Source organism: Euprymna scolopes, chromosome 23, assembly GCF_053919585.1.
Source record: "Euprymna scolopes isolate OS-2025 chromosome 23, ASM5391958v1, whole genome shotgun sequence".
Taxonomy (NCBI): Eukaryota; Metazoa; Mollusca; class Cephalopoda; order Sepiida; family Sepiolidae; genus Euprymna; species Euprymna scolopes.
In genome coordinates, this window is record NC_136504.1 from 102,192,315 (window position 1) to 102,211,473 (window position 19,159).

General features: G+C 32.1%; 1 protein-coding gene across 2 annotated transcripts in view; it reads right to left on the reverse strand.

The window, feature by feature from the left end:
- Nucleotides 1–7,570: 7,570 nt before the first annotated feature.
- LOC145246077 (guanine nucleotide-binding protein G(o) subunit alpha-like) overlaps nucleotides 7,571–19,159 on the reverse strand; it is a 388,154-nt gene continuing 376,565 nt past the window's right edge. For both annotated transcript variants that reach the window (XM_080107929.1, XM_080107930.1), the window contains exon 8: nucleotides 7,571–9,541. In XM_080107929.1, coding sequence (XP_079964055.1) covers nucleotides 9,357–9,541 — 185 coding nt within the window. In that variant the 3' untranslated portion in view covers nucleotides 7,571–9,356. The remainder of the gene's footprint in view (nucleotides 9,542–19,159) is intronic.

The window sequence follows — 19,159 nt, forward strand, 5'->3', positions numbered from 1 at the left end:
TAATAATAGCTATCTAGCTAGTCATATTTTCATAGCCAAATTATATACAAATTGACCAAAAAAGAGCTGAAAAAAAAAAAAACGGTCATATATTTTAATAGTGTATTTATTGTAACTACTTTGAAAGAATTTTTTACAACCAATCATAAATAAAATATTCCTTTTTATCCGCAGGTTTAGATGACATTGATCTCTTTTTCTCACTAAATTTTAGCTTCTACTTAAATACTTTAGCATCGGCCACTGACAATTCGAGGCTTTTTTTTTTTTCTTCTCACATTTTCTTTAATATCATTTTTAAATGCACCAATATCTCTCTTTTACGGCGTGCAACTTGCGGTTAACGTCTCTTTTTCCCCTTACCAATCTAGCTGCTGGTGTCACTCTACTGCGCATGACATTGTTTTTATCTTTTTATCGATAACGGTCGAGCTGCTTCAAGCACAATAATGCTACTGGGATATTGTTATGGCTATCTTTGCCCGCCTTTTTATTTTGTACAGTTTTATATGACCTTTTATATACAGTTGAATCGATTAATGATGTCTCAGTTAAAAAGGTGTAGGTCCTGTCAAACTGCCACATTTTTGTTGATCGTGCGAATAGACTGATCGGCGTAGTAATACGTTTCATGACTCTTAGCACAGCGGCAAATCAGACAGTTTTTAAAAAATTTTTTTTAAGTGTAACACACTATGTTGCTATATTTTGGAATCATTTGTTAGCCTTAACAAGTGTGCCTCTTTCATCTCTGTAAATATGGTGTGCAGGTTTTCTAGTTCCGCGGTTAAGCTAAAACTTTCCATGTGTGTTCCCTGTCCAGGTGACCAGCTACCAAAGCAGCAGCAGCAGCTAGCAACCGCGTCGTACAATATTACCCCTTCACTCACTTGACGACAAATGTCAGCATCAACCATCTTCTCTAAAACGTTAGCATTATTTCCTCATCTTCCGATCTCTAGCAGAAATATATTTTTAAATTTTTAATTTTTGGAAACTATAACAAGATAAAATATATTTTTTTTATTAAGCAGTCTACATTTAAAAAAAAAAAAAAAAAAAAATTAAAATTCCAATCTATCGACTAAATTTAACGAAGCCACTAAATTATTCCAAATGACTGATATGACTATCAAAGAACCACCGGTTGAGCGCCCACAGAAGCTTATTTAGTCAAGAAGTGTCTACCCACAATTTCCTGTCTGCACTCTTCACTATTCTTTTAATGTCAGTATGTCAACGATGAAAACACACACGCAGTTTGCTGGACTCTTTCTCATCCTTTATTTCCTACTTTGCTCATCGTCATAGGCTGATTACTAATTTGGATTCATATCTTTCCGCCTCGTTCTTTTCCCTTTTCTTCTCAATTCGTGTCATGCCAATACAGCCGCATGATTTCGGGATGACACAACTTTCAAAAACAAAAACAAAAAACAAAAAAAAAAAATATACAGTAGACATCAAAGTAGCATTATCAAAGTTTGGACACTTTCTTTTCTTTTTCTTGTCAATCTCGTCTTCCATACATGGATTGACTTGATACCATGGCCATATTTGCTTGCCTCTAGCTATGCCTTCTCGTCAACTTTTTAATGCTATCCTATTATTTTATTCTCCAGCCAAATATAATGTAAACAAAATTATTTCCGAGTCCAATGACTGGTCAGGGAATTTATGGCTATAGTGTGTTAGTATCAGTGCATCCTGAAGTTACTGTCCTAATGCAGGACTCAATTGAAATATAAATATATATATATATATATATATATATATATAAATCAAAAATGATGTTTATGAATAGGTTTCTGGTGGTACAGAATTTTCTAATAACTTTAAATAATATAAGAAACATGCTGAGAAGGAGATTATTGTATTTTTTTCTTTTTGCTATATCTTTTTGGTGTGTTTGTTGAAAGCTAGTTGAAATGGTAAAAAAAAAAAATGGAGATAACAAAGGCAAAATAAAGTAGTCAAATCAAGTCATGAAAAAAAGGAAAAATGTAACAAAATATATAAATAATAATACCTTCCCAGCATGCCTTTTATTTTATCAAAGTTATATATATATATATATATATATATATATATGCACTAACCCTTTTTACTATTTTTACTTTCAAACAAACAAAACAAAACAAGCCCACTTACCTCCACTTTCACCATACAAATTTTGACAAATCTTTTGATATATTGTTTTATTTTTCTATATTTTATTTGGGGCAATTGATAATAAAGAAATCAGCATTACTGGCCTTTTTTTTTTTTTTAACCAACCTGGCATTTAGTGAATTCACTTTTGGTTCTTTCCATTTCTTTTTTTTGGTATTTCATTTTGTTTGGTTAGAGACTGGCTACTTTTGCCATTAGGTATGTGTGTTTGTGTGTGTCAGGCTAGTGGCTGCTCTCTCTCTCTCTCTTTTGTCATTTCTTATTGGTTCGTGCCAGAGGCCAACATAGTTCTATCTTCTACCACCGCCCCCTCCTTCTCCCACTGCCCCTCCTCCTCCCACTCACACTTATCGTACAATAAAACATACAACCTTCAAGACTGAGAAAATTTTTTAAAATTAGCAGAATAAAAGGTTCCACTTCGTAATAAAATAAGAAGGTGATGCTAAGTATGGTTCCGATAAGGAATCCATAAAATCCGGAATATTTCTTCCAAGTGATTCACTTAATTTTGATATACTTTTTTTTTAATCTCTGCACTTTTTCATTTGTTTAATATCAATAGACGAATCAGGAATCGTGCGTCCAATTTAGATTCTCATCACTGAGAACCACTTATGCCTGTTAGATCGTTCGTCGTCAAACAATTACTGTCCTCCACTTTTAAGATGTCGATTATAAAGCAACTCTTTACTTGCTACAATATTTATTTTCTTTGACACACAAAAAAAATGATGTCAAAGGTTAACTCGTAAAAATCTTGTGATACATTAATAAGACAATGGTAAGCAAAAAAAAAAAAAAAAAAAAAAAAATCCAAACAATTTTTTTTTTTTTTTCGCAGAACATTTTAGTCGATTTATTTCTTCGATTTTTGCATGAGATGGCCCAAAATAAGAAGCCAGTCGACAGCACTTTTTTTAGCCTCGGACATTCTGAAGAGATATCTACACAATATAATCTGGTAAAAAATAAAATAAAAAGACTAACAAAAAAAAAAGGTTAAAAAAATGGAGGAGGAAATCCAGGGGAATGTACGAAAACAACAGAATTTGGAAACATTGTAAGACGTCAACCATCGTACGCGATGGCCTTTGATATATTTTCAGATCATTCCATTCATATTTGATGCATTTTATGATTTTATTGGATATAAGTAAATTCGAATCTATTGAAGATCCATTTCCATATGAATAAAATGTTGATGGCTTGAGTTTTATTGTTTGATATGGCAGCTAGCACATTGTCGTCGTCTTTGTCATCATCTTTCTCTTTATTTTTTTTCTTCATCCTGTCCTTGTAGTGAGTGCAGCCTCTGCTTTCAGGTCAGTGGCAGAGTTTGCAGCAGCATAGTCTAAGCCAGCCACACCTACATATAGATACAACATATGTTTGTATGCATACACATACAATAATGTATGCATGCGTACATATATATATATATATATATATATATATATATATATATATATATGTATGTACATGTTAAAGGGAGACATATACACATACTTGCTTATTATTCTATTCTCATGATACTTGGTTGGTTATTCAGCTCTAAAACTGCCATCAGATGATGACGGATTGTTATCATATTAAAATAGATACAAATTCATTGTCTTTTTGTGTTTTTTTTTTTCTTTGTTTTTCTCTTATCTTTTTATTTTTTATTCATAGATATTTTATAAGAAATGAAGGATGAAAATTCAAAGTTAAATGAAACTTTATTGAAGCATGAAATCAGTTAAAAAAAAAACTATTTAAGCCATGGCATTTCAAAGCCTATAGTCTTTACTTTGCTAAATCCCTAAAGTTTGTTTATTTTTTATTTTTATTTATTTATTATATTTATTTATTTATATTTTTTATTATATATTTTTCTTCCCTATTGTTTTATATATTTATATATATATATATATATATATATATATATATATATATATATGATGAAAATAATGGAAATAGTATTCCGACAAAACAGAGAAATAAAAAGAAACAAACCGTATATATTTCGAGACTTCCTCATTCATCCAGAGGAAGTCTCGAAATAAAGACGAAACGTTGATGAACACATAATACAGTTTGTTCCCTTTTATTTCTCTCTCTCTCTCTATATATATATATATATATATGGTCTATCTTTTCTCCCTATCTCTCTTGCTTGTATACACTTTTAGTGTATCTTTATTTTATTTCTAAACTAATGTCCTTATGCCACTTTTGTTTTGTAACCGTAACCCCAACCTTTCTTGTTTCTTCTTTTTTTGATGAGAAGCATTAAGCTTCGAAATGCCATGGTCCAAACAGTTTTTCTTTTTCCTTATTGAGTTGATGATTTAATAAAGTTTTATGTAACTTTGATTTTCATCTTTTATTTATTTTTATTTATATTAATTGTTCGACTTATCCGTGTAAAGCTCTTAGTATCTTGATAGGTTTTTGTGTAAAGATTGTATTTTTTTTTTATCGTTGTTAATTTTATTTATTATAGATATTATACGTACATATGAATTGAAATTTTTAATTTTAAAAATCAGTACAACACAGAATTTTTTTAAAAAAATAAACATTTATTTATTTAAGATCTAAATTTTGGTGATATAATGCCATCATCAGGAACAGAATCTGTTTGTTTTCTTTCTCATTATAACATGGTGTCATAGAAAAGTACCGTCCATGTAATCTTTTTCAACGTTGATATTTTCAAATGTTCGAATCCAGAGAAACTCATAGCTCACGTGAAATAAATAAAAAGAAAAAACACAAACGGATTCTATTCCTGATGATGGCATTATATTGCTGAAACTTAGACTTTAAACAAATAAATGTTTATTTAAAAAATTTTATGTTATACTTAAATTTAAATGACGCTTACATTGAGAAAAATACAATGTTAGCCCCTTTAAGAAACTTGTTTCTTATTGTTGAGCCCTTTTCAGTTGAAATAAACGTCAGTGAATTTAACTTGCATGTACAGATCATCATATAATGATTAGATCACTATGACAGACGTTAAAAAGCATTTAAAAAATAAATGTTTAAATTTCAACTGCATTTCCCGCAGTTGACAATAGCCGAATGGATTTGGTCCTTGCTAATTGAGTCAGAGATAGCTTCGTTACCAGGTTCGAATCTATCGACAGGTGTTATTTGTGACACTCTGCACTGATGATTCCCAAAAGGATGAAACACTAACACTAATGTTTGTAGGTATTTAATAATTATTATAGTAAATAATATATATATATATATGTGTCAAAGAATGAGAGTTTGTTCAACAGAAACGTTTTAATTTGAATAAAATAAAATACGCATCAAGTGCGCTTGAAACCAAATCACAACGTAATATTAGGAAAAATAAACAAATATTTTACTTGTTTGAAATTCATCACAAATATATTTCAGAGGTATACTCCATCTTCAGTATGTTGTTATTTTTTTCTTTTTCTTCTTCCTTGCCATGTTGTAAATTCTTTGACGTTATTCTCGCATTACCTGCGCAAAGTTCAAACAGTTCCGTTTTACATGCTGACACATGTTGAATCCATCCATCCATCGTCTTGAGCCCCTGGATGGGCTATTCACAACTTTGTTGATGCTTTTGTAGTGAAGAGTTCTTTTTTCAGGGCCAGAGTGGTGGCCTCACGCCCAACCTTCCCAGAAGGTACATACAGTGCCTCGTCTCCCCAAATGGTCACCCATCTGATACTGACCAGGCTCAACATTGCTTATCTTCGGTGATCTGGCAAGAACCAATGTGTCAACGTGATTGTGCCCTGTGGCATGTGTTGGATGGCTTTTAAAAATTGATTTCCAAACTAACCTATCTCTGACTAGCTCTTTATTTATCCCTCTTACTCTCAGATTCATCCACATCACTTTCTCCCATGCCATACCAACTGACCCTGCTACCTCAACTCTTCTACATCTATTAACCCCAGAATTCACATCCACTTTTTTTCCAATGTGACCAAACCAACATAGTCTCTTGTTCCGTATCACATCTCCCTATACTGATTTCATTTTCTTCTGAGATCAGCTTATCCTTAAGACTCGCATTTAATATATCTATCTTATCATTCTATTCTCATTTCTCTTCATGCAACGCATATCCTCAACTCTCACTGACCATGTTTCACTTCCATACATCCTGCATAGACATGACTGATAGAATGCCGGTCTTTAATTTAATCCTTATTGACCTACATTGTTAGATTTCAGGTCTCCTCATAGAAAACGGTCACATAGTAAAAGATCTAATGGGGGAGCAAGCCATACAAAAATCGCTGTATAAATTGATCAGATGTTTCGGAAACAGGTCTCTCAGAACTACGATTGTGGCGCAATGAAGAAGCTCACTTTTGGGGGAGCTGGGGATTCTGCATTAATTAACCTTGTGCATAACTTGTTTTGTACTCACGGGGAGATACGCAGATACAGGCAGAGGCAGATATTTCAAAATGTCTGCGGATATCAGCTTGGTTCAGGTTGACTAGTGACGGGAATGCGATCTGAGATTGTCTACATAATTGGGTGAACACTGGAAATTGTGGGGATCTATGAATGAAATAATTGTGGGGATCTAAGAATGAAATAATAAAACAACCAACCGGATGTTTTGTTCATCGGCTGTTGCAAAGTGTACAAAAGCGATTTTGTGCATCGGCTTCACGCACCTTTCCGCTGAGAAAAATAAAAATAGAATTAATCCAACGAATGGGAAATGTATGCACTTAAAATAAAATATGAACAGCCGGCATGTTGTGGGAGCCGGTTGGGATAGATAAATAGCCGAGATTTTGAGAAATCCTCCTAAGCTGCTAGGAGACACATACCCCATCACGAGCGATGAGGGATATCGAAAGTTGAAAGGTTTTACTTATAGACACTGTTGATAGGAATTGACCAATCAAAGGGAGCCACGTTCTGCTAGCAACCAATCAGAAACCAGAATTCCTCCATAAAAATATGGACTCTTTTACCATTCCAGCACATAATTTTTCTGTGTCAACACAAGAAAGATCTTTTGCTCTTTGCATTCAAACTTATAAAGTCTAGGACTTGTACAGAACAGCTACCCACCGAAAACTCTTCACCTCCAGGACTTGTACAGAACAGCTACCCATCAGAAACTCTTCATCTCTAGGACTTGTACAAAACAGCTACCCATCGGGAACTCTTCTGAAATTAAACATGGCTTTTAATTCGAGACCTAGGGAGGAACGATCGTTCTTAAAATGTTCACAAGAAATAGACAAACCAAGAAACACTCTTCAGGAAACTATCAGTTTACACCATTGATATGCAACGACTATCGTGTGGAAATCGTAACATATACTAAAATAATCGTATTACCTATATATAAGGCCACTTCAGTAAATTAATGAACACAACAACAAAATTCTCATGTAAAAATATGGGATGTTTTATTGCAACACCCTGATTAAAACAATCAAAAAGGAATACATATCATTTGGATTATTCAGACTAAAGTTCTCGTCTTGAAGTTTATTGTCACAGCATTTCGGCAGATGTAACCTCCAACCTTCTTCAGTTGCTTTTTGTCAAACTCGGGAATCTGAATGGAATTGCAAATTAAAACCTGTATTTATTCCACAGAGTGGTAGTTTGCTCTCATTCTGTCAGCCACGACCGGGTAGAAGTCCTAAGTTATTCATAATTGTATTCTACATAACACTCACAAAGAGGATCGAACCTTCAACCTCCAGAAGACTGTCACACAGAACTGACTATCACTTAACACTTATATCCGTTTAGCCATAGCTAAATGGCGGGTTCTGTAGAGATTCCTAAGTTGGAGTTATTTTACTCTATACATAGATTCGAAAAAGTTGTCAAAAAAAAAAAAAAAAAATATAAATAAATGTTATCAAAGGCAAGATAAGTTACTTTTCTACCTAACTGGATAATTTTTAGTGTTTTTATTTAATATAAAATGTTTATTCAGTTCGAAAATCATACAGTGTTTATTGATATATTTGAAAAAGACAAATGGCGGCGAGCACGCTGTTGAATACATTAAGTTTGGGAAAATGAATTCAAACTAAAAAATAATACAAAAATACTGTTAGAAACCCAAGATGCACCTGAAGAAGGTTGAAGGTTATATTGGTTGAAACGTTGTGAAAATAACATGATGAGAACAGTAGTCGAAATTATTCAAGTAATACGAATTATCAATCCTTATCTCAAAAATTTGAATAGTTTGGACTACTGTTCTCACCTTGGCTGTTATTCTTACGCCGTTTTGGCTGACATAACCGTTTGATCTCTATCAGGTGTCGTGTCTCGTCGACAGTCTTCTCGAGAGTGAAGCACAGGTGATACGAAGAATTCAATTAGGAATTGCTTAAGACTTTTCCCCAGTTATAGCTGAAAGAAGAAGAACAAGCTACCCTGGTAGATTAAATAAAGTGTTCCGTTCTTCGTATTACCTGCACTGCGGATTTATCAATACTTAGCACTTATATCTGGCGTCATCACGTTGACACACCGGTTCCCGTCAGATCACCAAAGTTAAACAACGTTTAGCCTGGCCAATACAAAAATGGGTGACTATTTGAACATTCCGAGTGCTGTATGTGCTCTCTGCTTATTCCAGCATTGCTTCCAGTTGTTCTAGACTTCTTTTTGCCACTGGACTCCAGCAGTGCCGATTCAGGAGAGGTGTGGTTGGGGTTGCAAAACCCTTGCCTCACAATTACTCTCGCAGTTATCCTCACAGGGAATATCCATTGTCTCTCGAGACTGAACAGAGGCATTAATATCTGTTAAGCTGCAGCTAAATAAAAGTATAGATTCCAGAGTTCAGCTAGGCGTACCTGGAGAAGGCCAGAGGTTGCATCGGCTGAAATGCTGTGAGAATAGCGTCTAAGATGAGAACAGTAGCTCAATTTATCTATATAATACAAATTATCTATGTTCATCACAAAAATTCGGAAACATGATTACATATGATTTCTTATTCGACAAATTACAATTTATGCATGATTTAAAAATAAATTACTGTTTGGAATGGAACAAAAGCTGTGCAAATCGTCAGTGGAGAAGAGGTTTTAAAGTGTGTGTGTGTGTGTGTGTGAGGGAGACGTTCAGTGTGTGTGTGCCCTTAAAGAGGAATGGGTTTTTTTAGGGGGTTGGTACAAAGAAACGATGGTTGTTGGGGGTCAATAGTTGCTGCATTTTCGGAGGTTGATCTCGACGATCATCTCGAAAATGTTGTCGAGTACCTTCTTCATATGATCCACGTTGATGGCACATGACACGTGCATGTAGACGTGTTTGTTGGTCGGCTTCTTTTCCAGGAACTTCTGCTGGATGAATTCCAGACATTCATCCGGCGTATTATTGCCTGCGAAGAAAAGAAAGAAATTAATAAAACAATGAAAGAAAGAAGATTTTAGATTTAAGTTTATTTTTTTTATTTAAAATTTATTTTTTAAATTTAAAGTTTTTTTTTTTTAATTTAAATTTTTTTTTTAATTTCAAGTTTCTTTTTTTAATTAAAATTTTTTTTTAATTTAAAGATTTTCTTAATTTAAAGTTTGTTTTTTTAATTTAAAGTTTATTTTTTTATTTAAAATTTATTTTTATTTAAAATTTATTTTTATTTAAAATTTATTCTTTTTATTTAAAATTTATTCTTTTTATTTAAAATTTATTTTTTAAATTTAAAGTTTTTTTAAATTTTAAATTTATTTTTAATTTAAAGTTCTTTTTAGTTTAAAGTTTTTTTTTCTAATTTAAAGTTAATTTTTTGGATTTAAAGTTAATTTTTTTAATTTAAAGTTAATTTTTTTAATTTAAAGTTAATTTTTTTAATTTAAAGTTTGTTTTTTTAATTTAAAGTTTATTTTTTTATTTAAAGTTTTTTTTATTTAAAGTTTTTTTTTAAATTAATTTTTTTTTTCAATTTAAATTTTTTTTAATTTAAAATTATTATTTTTAATTTAAAGTTTATTTTTTTAATTCAAAGTTTATTTTTTAAATTCAAAGTTTAGTTTTTAAATTTAAAGCTTAGTTTTTTAATTTAAAGCTTAGTTGTTTTTAATTTAAAGCTTAGTTTTTTAATTTAAAGCTTAGTTTTTTAATTTAAAGCTTAGTTTTTTAATTTAAAGCTTAGTTTTTATTTTAAGTTTAGCTTTTTATTTGTTTTTTAATTAAAAGGTTAGTTTTTTGTTTATTTTTAAATTTTAAGTTTATTTTTATTCAAATTTTAGTTTTTAGTTTAGTTTTGTTTTTTAATTTTAAGCAACTTTTTTTTAATTTAAAGTTTAGCTTTTTATGTCTTTCTAATTTAAAGTAAGTTTTTTTTTTATTTAAAGTTTATTTTTAAATTTTAAGTTTATTTTTTATTTAAATTTTAGTTTTTTTTTAAATTTAAAGTTTAATTTTTTTTAATTTAAAGTTTTTTATTTGAAAATTTTTTATTGGAAGTTTTTTTTTTAACTCAAAGCTTATTTTTTAATTTAAAGTATAGTTTATTTTTAATTTTAATGTTTACTTTTTAAATTATAAGTTTATTTTGTATTTTAAGTCTATTTTTTTTGTAATTTCAAGTTTACTTTTTTTAATAAAAATTAAGTTTTTAATTTGCAGTTTGGCTTTTAAATTTAAAGTTATTTTTTTTTTTAATTTTGTTTTGGTTTGTGTTTTGGGGGCTAATTAAGCTATTTTTTTGTACAAACTATTTTTTTTTTTTAATTAATTCAATATCCTAGGACTTTACTAATTATCTTTGAAATAGACCCAGAAAAATCGTTCAAATGATTTTTACAATGAATTTATTTAACTTCAAAATTAAGTTGAATCTGTAAGCTTGTCACCGTGAAAACATTTCATATTATAACTTTTTTTTCACGTTTACAAATATTTTTTTCCTTTTGGAAATTAACTTTAGGCTTAAATCTTGCAAATACAATAAAAAAAAGTAGTTGGAAACTTACAAAAAAAATTATGTCCCTCAATTTTTTTTTTCGCTCGTATCTAATTTATAAAGTTAACTATGAATTGTCTCCCTTTAATCATTTGACACAGTTGTCTCCCTTGAAATAACTATAAACCGTCTAAATAATAATAATAATCAAGTAAAACTTGAACAAAAAATGCAAAGCAGTTATAAATTTACGTGAAAAAAAAAAAATACAATTAAATCAAAATATACATATAAACCAAAATAATATTGGATATTAGCACAAGCTCTACATTTAAAGTTTAAAGAATAATATTTTTTTAAAACCAAATTAATTTTCAATTTCTGCGAAACAACTGTAGTGATCTATCTGATGTATGTCCAACTAGTTTTGTCAAATCACCAACATTTTACACACTATCAGCCATACTTTTTACGGATACCGCTAGTCGCTTAAACTGATTCAGGGAAGCAGCCTATTTTGCTTCTTCTTCTTTTTTTTTTTTACATGGGGATCACCACTTATCAAGGCCCGGAAGCCACTCGGGGATAAGGGTTATTTTGTGTACAATAATCAATGGGATAATATCGTAGTAATAGTTGGTATTGGAGATTTGATAAAGTGTCTTACTTAAGGGGGCGATTCATCAAGAATTTGTTTATGTTAGACTTGAAGACGTCCAAGTTGTAGCCAGGTGGGAAACAGGCAAACGGAAGAGAATTCCACAGGCGTGCACTTCTCAGAAAAAAGATATGTTCATGGAATCTACGTTTTGATTTAGGCACAGATAAAGAGTGGAGGAAATTGCTGACAGTGGTGTTAGCTAGACGGGTGTTTATCATGAAGGATTGGCGATGGGGGACCAGAGATTGGAGCTCGGACGAGCACTTGCCATGGAAATAACGATAAAACAAAGTCTCACAACGTCTCTTCTGTGGGAGAGAGGTTGCAGGGAAGAGAAGAGAGCATCCCCCACTAAGCCACGAAATCTATTTTGTACTTTGTCAAGGCAGGATAGGCTGTTTTTTGAAGCTCCAGCCCAGATGTGGCAGCAGTACTCCATCTTTGGACGTACTTGGCTTTTATACAGATAGAGAATTGCATCAGTAGTGAGATATCTTCTGGAGCAGTAGAATAATCTCACCATTTTCCCAGCGGCCCAGGCAACAGACTTGATATAAGTGTTCCATTGCAGATCAGGAGCTTGTCAAAACATGAAGCCTCCCCAAGACGAGAGCCCTCCATTTCAATTGATGCTAGATGAGGAACAGAGCATTGATGATGTAAAGTTAGGAGCTTGGTTTTAGAGGCATTAAAAGTAACCAGCCACGTCTTCCCCCACTGAACCACGTGCTCAAGATCAGAGGAGAGGGAATCACAGAGAGCGTTGTCATTTACGGCCTTTGATGTGTTGCCGTAGATGGTTGTGTCATCAGCATAGATGTCAATGAATGAATTAAGTATGTGTTTTGGGAGATCATTGATGTAGATCAGGAAGAGAGTTGGACCCAGGATGGACCCCTGGAGGACTCCAGCATTAATACTGTGGGCCTCTGATTGCTGCCCATCAACCAGTACTATTATGAACCTATTAGAGAGAAATGATTTAATTATTGAGAAAACATTTCCAGTTACACCGTAGCTGGAAATCTTGTGAAGTAGGCATTTATGCCAAACCTTATCAAAGGCCTTTAATATGTCACGAGCAATTGCCCTAGAAAGAAAGCCTTTGTCGAGAGATTCACTAATCCCATGGGATATAACTGTTAGCACATCAGCTGTAGATCTAGCAAAAAGGAAACCATATTGCATGTCACTAAGGTTATTTTTGCTGAGGTGGTTGACTACTTTTTTTTTATTTAATATGGATTCCAGTAACTTACTCATGACACACAAGAGAGTTATTGGTCTGTACTGAGAGGGAGATGACTTATCACCTGAGTTCTTAAATACAGGGCATACTGACGAGGTTTTCCAGGGTGTTGGAAAGCACTTTTCGTTAGGCAACGCTGAAACAGTTTTGTAAGTATGGGGGCAAGTTCTGGCCGAAGCTTTTTCAACACTATAATTGGAATGCCGTCTGGGCCAGTTGCCTTACTGGAATCAAGGTTCTTGATTAGTTTGGCGACATCACGCACAGATATTTGTATGTTGGATAGTGTGTTGTCTGTTATAGGAGGAAATACGGGGAGTTGATGCCCTTTGTCGCAGACAGTAAAATTAGCTGCAAAGTTCTTGGCGAATAGTTTGCCCTTGTCTGATGCTGACGAGATCCATTGATGATGGTTGAGATAGAATGTACGCATCTGTTCAGGATCCTGTTTGGTATTTGCCAAAACTAGTGGGAACCAAGCTGCTGCTCAGCTACTTTGGATTTGACGGACTGAGCATATAGCTCTCTTGCATTTTTTATTACTCTTTTACAGTGGTTGCTGGTAGTCCTGAAGGCAGCTTTAGTCTCAGTACATCTATTACGTTGGAAGCAATGGAAAAAGTGATTTCTGTGTGCGATGGCAGCAGCACATTCAGGGGAGAACCATGGCTGGCTGTTAGGTTTTTGTTGGAATTTTTTGGATGGTATGAATCGGTCTATGCCTACAATTAACCATTCAGTCAGGTCTGATACTATAGAGGATACATCTTTTTTTAAACATGGAATGCAGTGGTAGATCAGATATAAATGTATGGAAGCTATCCCAGTTAACTATAGAGTATCGATATACAGTACGGTAGAGAGGTACGTCTGAAGACTTATTGTATTTCATTTTTATCTTAACTGATACAACTGTGTGATCGGAGGATCCCAGGGGAGATAGAACGGAACATGAACATAGCTCAGGGGAAGTTGGGAGAAAAAAGTCTAGAAGGCTTGCATACTGACCAGTAGTATTGGGCACACGGGTGGGTTCGTGAACAATCTGAGTGAGGTCATAGGCAATGGCAAAATCATGACAGAACCTCCCCTCATCATGTCTTATTTGTGTGTGTCAGCCCTTCCACAGTATGGACATTGAAGTCACCGCAAATGTGAATGGTAGCCGAAGGATAAGCAGATAGGATGAGGTTAATTTTCTCAGATATACTCTTAAGGACAGTAACCCTGCTGTTGTGGGAGGGGCGATAGAGAACAAATATGAATGCGATGGTGTAAGCAAGTGCAACCCGGAAGCACAAATAAGGTAAATTAAGGTCTTCTCTGGAGATATCTCTATCACCCGGGAAGCCATCCTTAATGTAGGCACATATTCCATGTCCATGCTATGGTTTATATTTATTTTCTTAATTAGAGATTTCCGTACAATTTTTTGACAATAGGCGCTAAAATCAAGTTGACCCCAACCGTCTAGAAAGAAGAAAAAAAAAAAAACCCCAAAAAACTTTTAGCAATTAAAATTTTTTCAAGTTGTAATTGAATTCGCTTTTTATAATTGCCAATAGTAATTTGGTAAATGTGTAGTTTAGCGGCGTAAATTATTTGGCAGACAAAAAAATTATAAAAAAAATTATTTATTTTTATATAAAACATTATAAGACCCTAAGGCTGAAATAAAACCGGGAAAAAAAAACATTATTTTTTCATAATTTTTTATTTCGAGGTCGCCATATTGTTTTTAAAATTTGGCCTTTCTAAGATATAGAGATTGGACTTTTTAAGGCTAAATTTGGTCTTTTTTTACGGTCTTTCATGAACTATGTTTTGGTCGCCATATTTTTTTTGTAATGAAAAAGCGTAAAAAAGGCCAAATTTGACCTTAAAAAGGCCACCCTGTCAAACCTTAGAAAGGCCAAATTTTAAAAGCAATACGACGGCTTCGATTGTACATTTAGCCTAATAAAAAATAATAAAAAAATAAAATTTTGTCCGGTTTTACTTCAGCCTCTGGGTCTAATAATGTGTTTGATAAGAAAATACACTATCTATAATTATTTAAACTCATCAGCTTTATAAAATATTGAAATTTTTGTGGACCTAAATTTATGTGGTTTAGTTTTCGTAACATGAAATATGGGTCGGGTGGGGTTAGAACACGCAAACAAAATATTTTACCTCATATATATAACAAAACTGCTTTTAAAATATAAGTTAATTTAAAATTGAATACGTATCGAAAATTTCATAAAAATCTGAAATTAAATTTTGCTAGATTTTTTTTAAAAACATGGGTGTGTTTACGCCTTCAAAATGATTACTACATAGAAACGTTTTAAAGCGTCGATAATGCAAACATGATTTTGGTTTCGCATTCTCATTATTTTCACACGCTGTAAAAACTTTTTAAAAATATTACTAGTTTATTTGAAGCTTGTTCTTTTAAATTGTACATATTTATGATGATAATATTAAATTAAATTGCAGATACATCGTATTACATATAGGGTGGGGTGTTGAATCTGTGTCTTGCAACTGAAGTCGAACGCATATCTGACTATAGGGGAATTTGGGCAAAGAACGCTTGTTTAGATAGACACCAGATAGTTACTTTCCTTGACTGTATTTATTTGCTTCCCCACTGAGCGAATTAGGCACAAGGCCGTTTTTTTAATGTGGAGATTGAAGGGAGGGGAAATAGGGGACCAACTCCCCGATGAGTAGGGGAGCTGGATAGTGACAATTGGTATGAAGGGTTTCCCATACATTGACCAATAACTGATTGCCACAAAGGCAATGGTCTTTGCTTGAACTTTGGTGCTCAGGCCCTTGCAGGGCGAGGGCGTGTTTCAAGTCCTCAGGGAGTTACCTCCCTTGACACACACAAAAACACACAGATGTCCCGACCTCGAGAAGGAAAACCACATTTACCCCCATCCCATGGGCATGATTCCTACGGGACACACACAAATGTTCCGACCTTAAGAAAGGATGTACGTTTTTAGGCGCTTATGTCAACGGATCATTAAATCTAAGGGAGATAACCAGCATAGACATAGCAAAAATAAGCGTATTTTGCAAGTTTTATAACTTTTGGGACGCTGAATACTCTATAATGAAAGAATGTTAAATGAAAAAAAAAAAAAAAAAAAAAAAGAGAAAAAAAAAAGAGAAAAAAAAATATGATTACACGACTATTATACCTGCAAGCGCCGCGTGAAGTTGAAGTTAGTCCCGCAAATTTCACCAAAAAGAAAACAAGTTAATCAACAAACTTAAAAATATAATAATGTTAAGTCACATAATAAACTTATTAATTAACGTATTGCACAAAACAAAAGTAAAAAATCTGTTACAATGAAATGATGTTAATTAATCAACAACAAAAATTAAATAAACTTGTTAATAGAAACGAGGAATCACATCACATATTGCTCCATGATGGCAATAATTATATGGGGCGAATGCTTCCCTTACCATCCTTTCAAACAAGTTTATTTAATTTTTGTTGTGGATTAATTAACATCGTTACATTGTAACAGTTTACTTTTGTTTTGTGTAATACGTTAATTAATAAGTTTATTTTGTTACTTCACAGTGTTATATTTTAAGTTTGTTGATTAACTTCGCTAACTTGTTTCCTTTTCGTAAACTGCGTCAGCAATTTCCGGAACTCACCTACAATAATCGTGTAATCATTTTTTTTTTTTCATTTAACATTCTTACATTGTTCTACTGATTATTTCAGCGTCCCAAATTATATCTTGCAAAATACGCTTATTTTTGATATGTCTATGCTGGTTATCTCCCTTAGATTTGATGATCCGGTGACATAAGCGCCTTAGTGAACTATTTGCGTTTATGCATTATTTATGTTTGTAAGTACTTTTAGTTTCAGTGATTCGATCAACTATAAGATCTTTACATGACGAAGGATATTTTCCTGAAACACGGAAATTTCATTTGACTATACTGATGAAAGAAAGAACGCAATACGTGTGAAGTAAAAAACAAACAAACAAACAAACAAACAAACAAACGAATGTGTATATTGCAATAAAATGTGAACCAAGAAATATGGCCGATGTATAAAAGAGAACTCTAATTTTTGCCGTTTTTTAAATTTTAATCAAGAAAGCTTAAATTTCTACAATACAATGAAAAGGCGCAACAGATAAACACAAACGGAAGTAAATAAGGACGTATGTTCTGTTATGATGAGGACACTAATTCAAGTCACTGTGCGATACTGCGATGCCTGTCCATTAACATTTGCTTTCTTTTAAATGAATGCAAGGGACGTAATTCTTCTCAAATATATTTGAGGTAAGAGTTAATTCCCTTTATTTCTAGATGAATCTGTTTTCTTTTTCAAATGCAACGGATGAAAAACGAAGGCAGATATTAACAATGAATAGAAACAGCGAAGAGAGAGAGAGAGAGAGAGAGAGAGAGAGAGAGAGAGAGAGAGAGAGAGAGAGAGAGAGAGAGAGAGAGAGAGAGAGAGAGAGAACATTGTTTTAAACATGGCAGTATGAAATAATTTGATAAATTTTAAAGTTTAAAATAAATGCAGCAAAAAGTGTTTAATTCACTTTAATTTTGTTAAAAAATAAACAAAAATAAAAAACAAAACAAAAACCACAAAGAATGTTTGATGAGTAATCCTGACGTGAAAGTCTTTTTCAGATTTGTAATAATATAATACTAGTTCTCAAAAAGAGAAGATAATCTCCGGGAGGTTGGTATCATAACTAAATAATAGATTCTACATAACCCCTCTCGCGAAAATAAAATAAAATAAATAAATAAATAAATAAAAAAGAGGGGGTAAAAAAAGGAAAGAAAAATACACCCTCGGTAGCATTGCTATGCTACACTGCCATCGCAAATAAAGAAGTAATGCCTTCGAGGGTTGTACCATGATAAACGAAACTCACCTCCCACAAAAAAAGGATTTTGGCATAACAAAAACAAAACAAAACAAAAAGAACAGATAATCTACTAAACCCTAAAAGAGGAGTTAATGCCTGGGAAGATGATCTCATAACAACAGAAGTAATACTACAATACACCCACCCCCAACAACAACAATGCAGGAGAAAGTAATGCTTGGGATGACGATATAACCTAAACGTACAAATACTATTTTGTTTTCCACGATCCTTGGCGATGCTGAGTAACCGTGCTAGTCACTAAATAAATATGTAAGAATCCTTAAAATTTTAGGCAGCAATTTTTATTTTTGTAATTTGATTTACACAAAGTTAGCCTAAATTAGCAGTAGATTTTAGTTAACTTTTTCTTGCTTTTATGGTTTATAAAGTCAGAGTTTAGTGTTTAGATTAAAAATCGATTAAATATAAATAAAAATTTAGTGTTTAGATTAAAAATCGATTAAATATAAATAAAAATTTAGTGTTTAGATTAAAAATCGATTAAATATAAATAAAAATTTAGTGTTTAGATTAAAAATCGATTAAATATAAATAAAAATTTAGTGTTTAGATTAAAAATCGATTAAATATAAATAAAAATTTAGTGTTTAGATTAAAAATCGATTAAATATAAATAAAAATTTAGTGTTTAGATTAAAAATTGATTAAATATAAATAAAAATTTAGTGTTTAGATTAAAAATCGATTAAATATAAATAAAAATTTAGTGTTTAGATTAAAAATTGATTAAATATAAATAAAAATGTAGTGTTTACTGTTTAGATTAAAAATCGATTAAATATAAATAAAAATTTAGTGTTTAGATTAAAAATCGATTAAATATAAATAAAAATTTAGTGTTTAGATTAAAAATCGATTAAATATAAATAAAACTTTAGTGTTTAGATTAAAAATCGATTAAATATAAATAAAAATTTAGTGTTTAGATTAAAAATCGATTAAATATAAATAAAAATTTAGTGTTTAGATTAAAAATCGATTAAATATAAATAAAACTTTAGTGTTTAGATTAAAGTCGATTAAATATAAAATAAAACTTTAGTGTTTAGATTAAAATCGATTAATGCCACAATGGTTTTTGCTAGAAACACTTATTATGGTGTATAGACATATACTACACTGCACCTTCTCCAAAGGAGGATGGTATCATGACAAACGAACATTTACTACTACTCATACACCTAAAAGAGGAGGAAAAGCCTGGGCGGATGGTATTAAAACCACAGAAC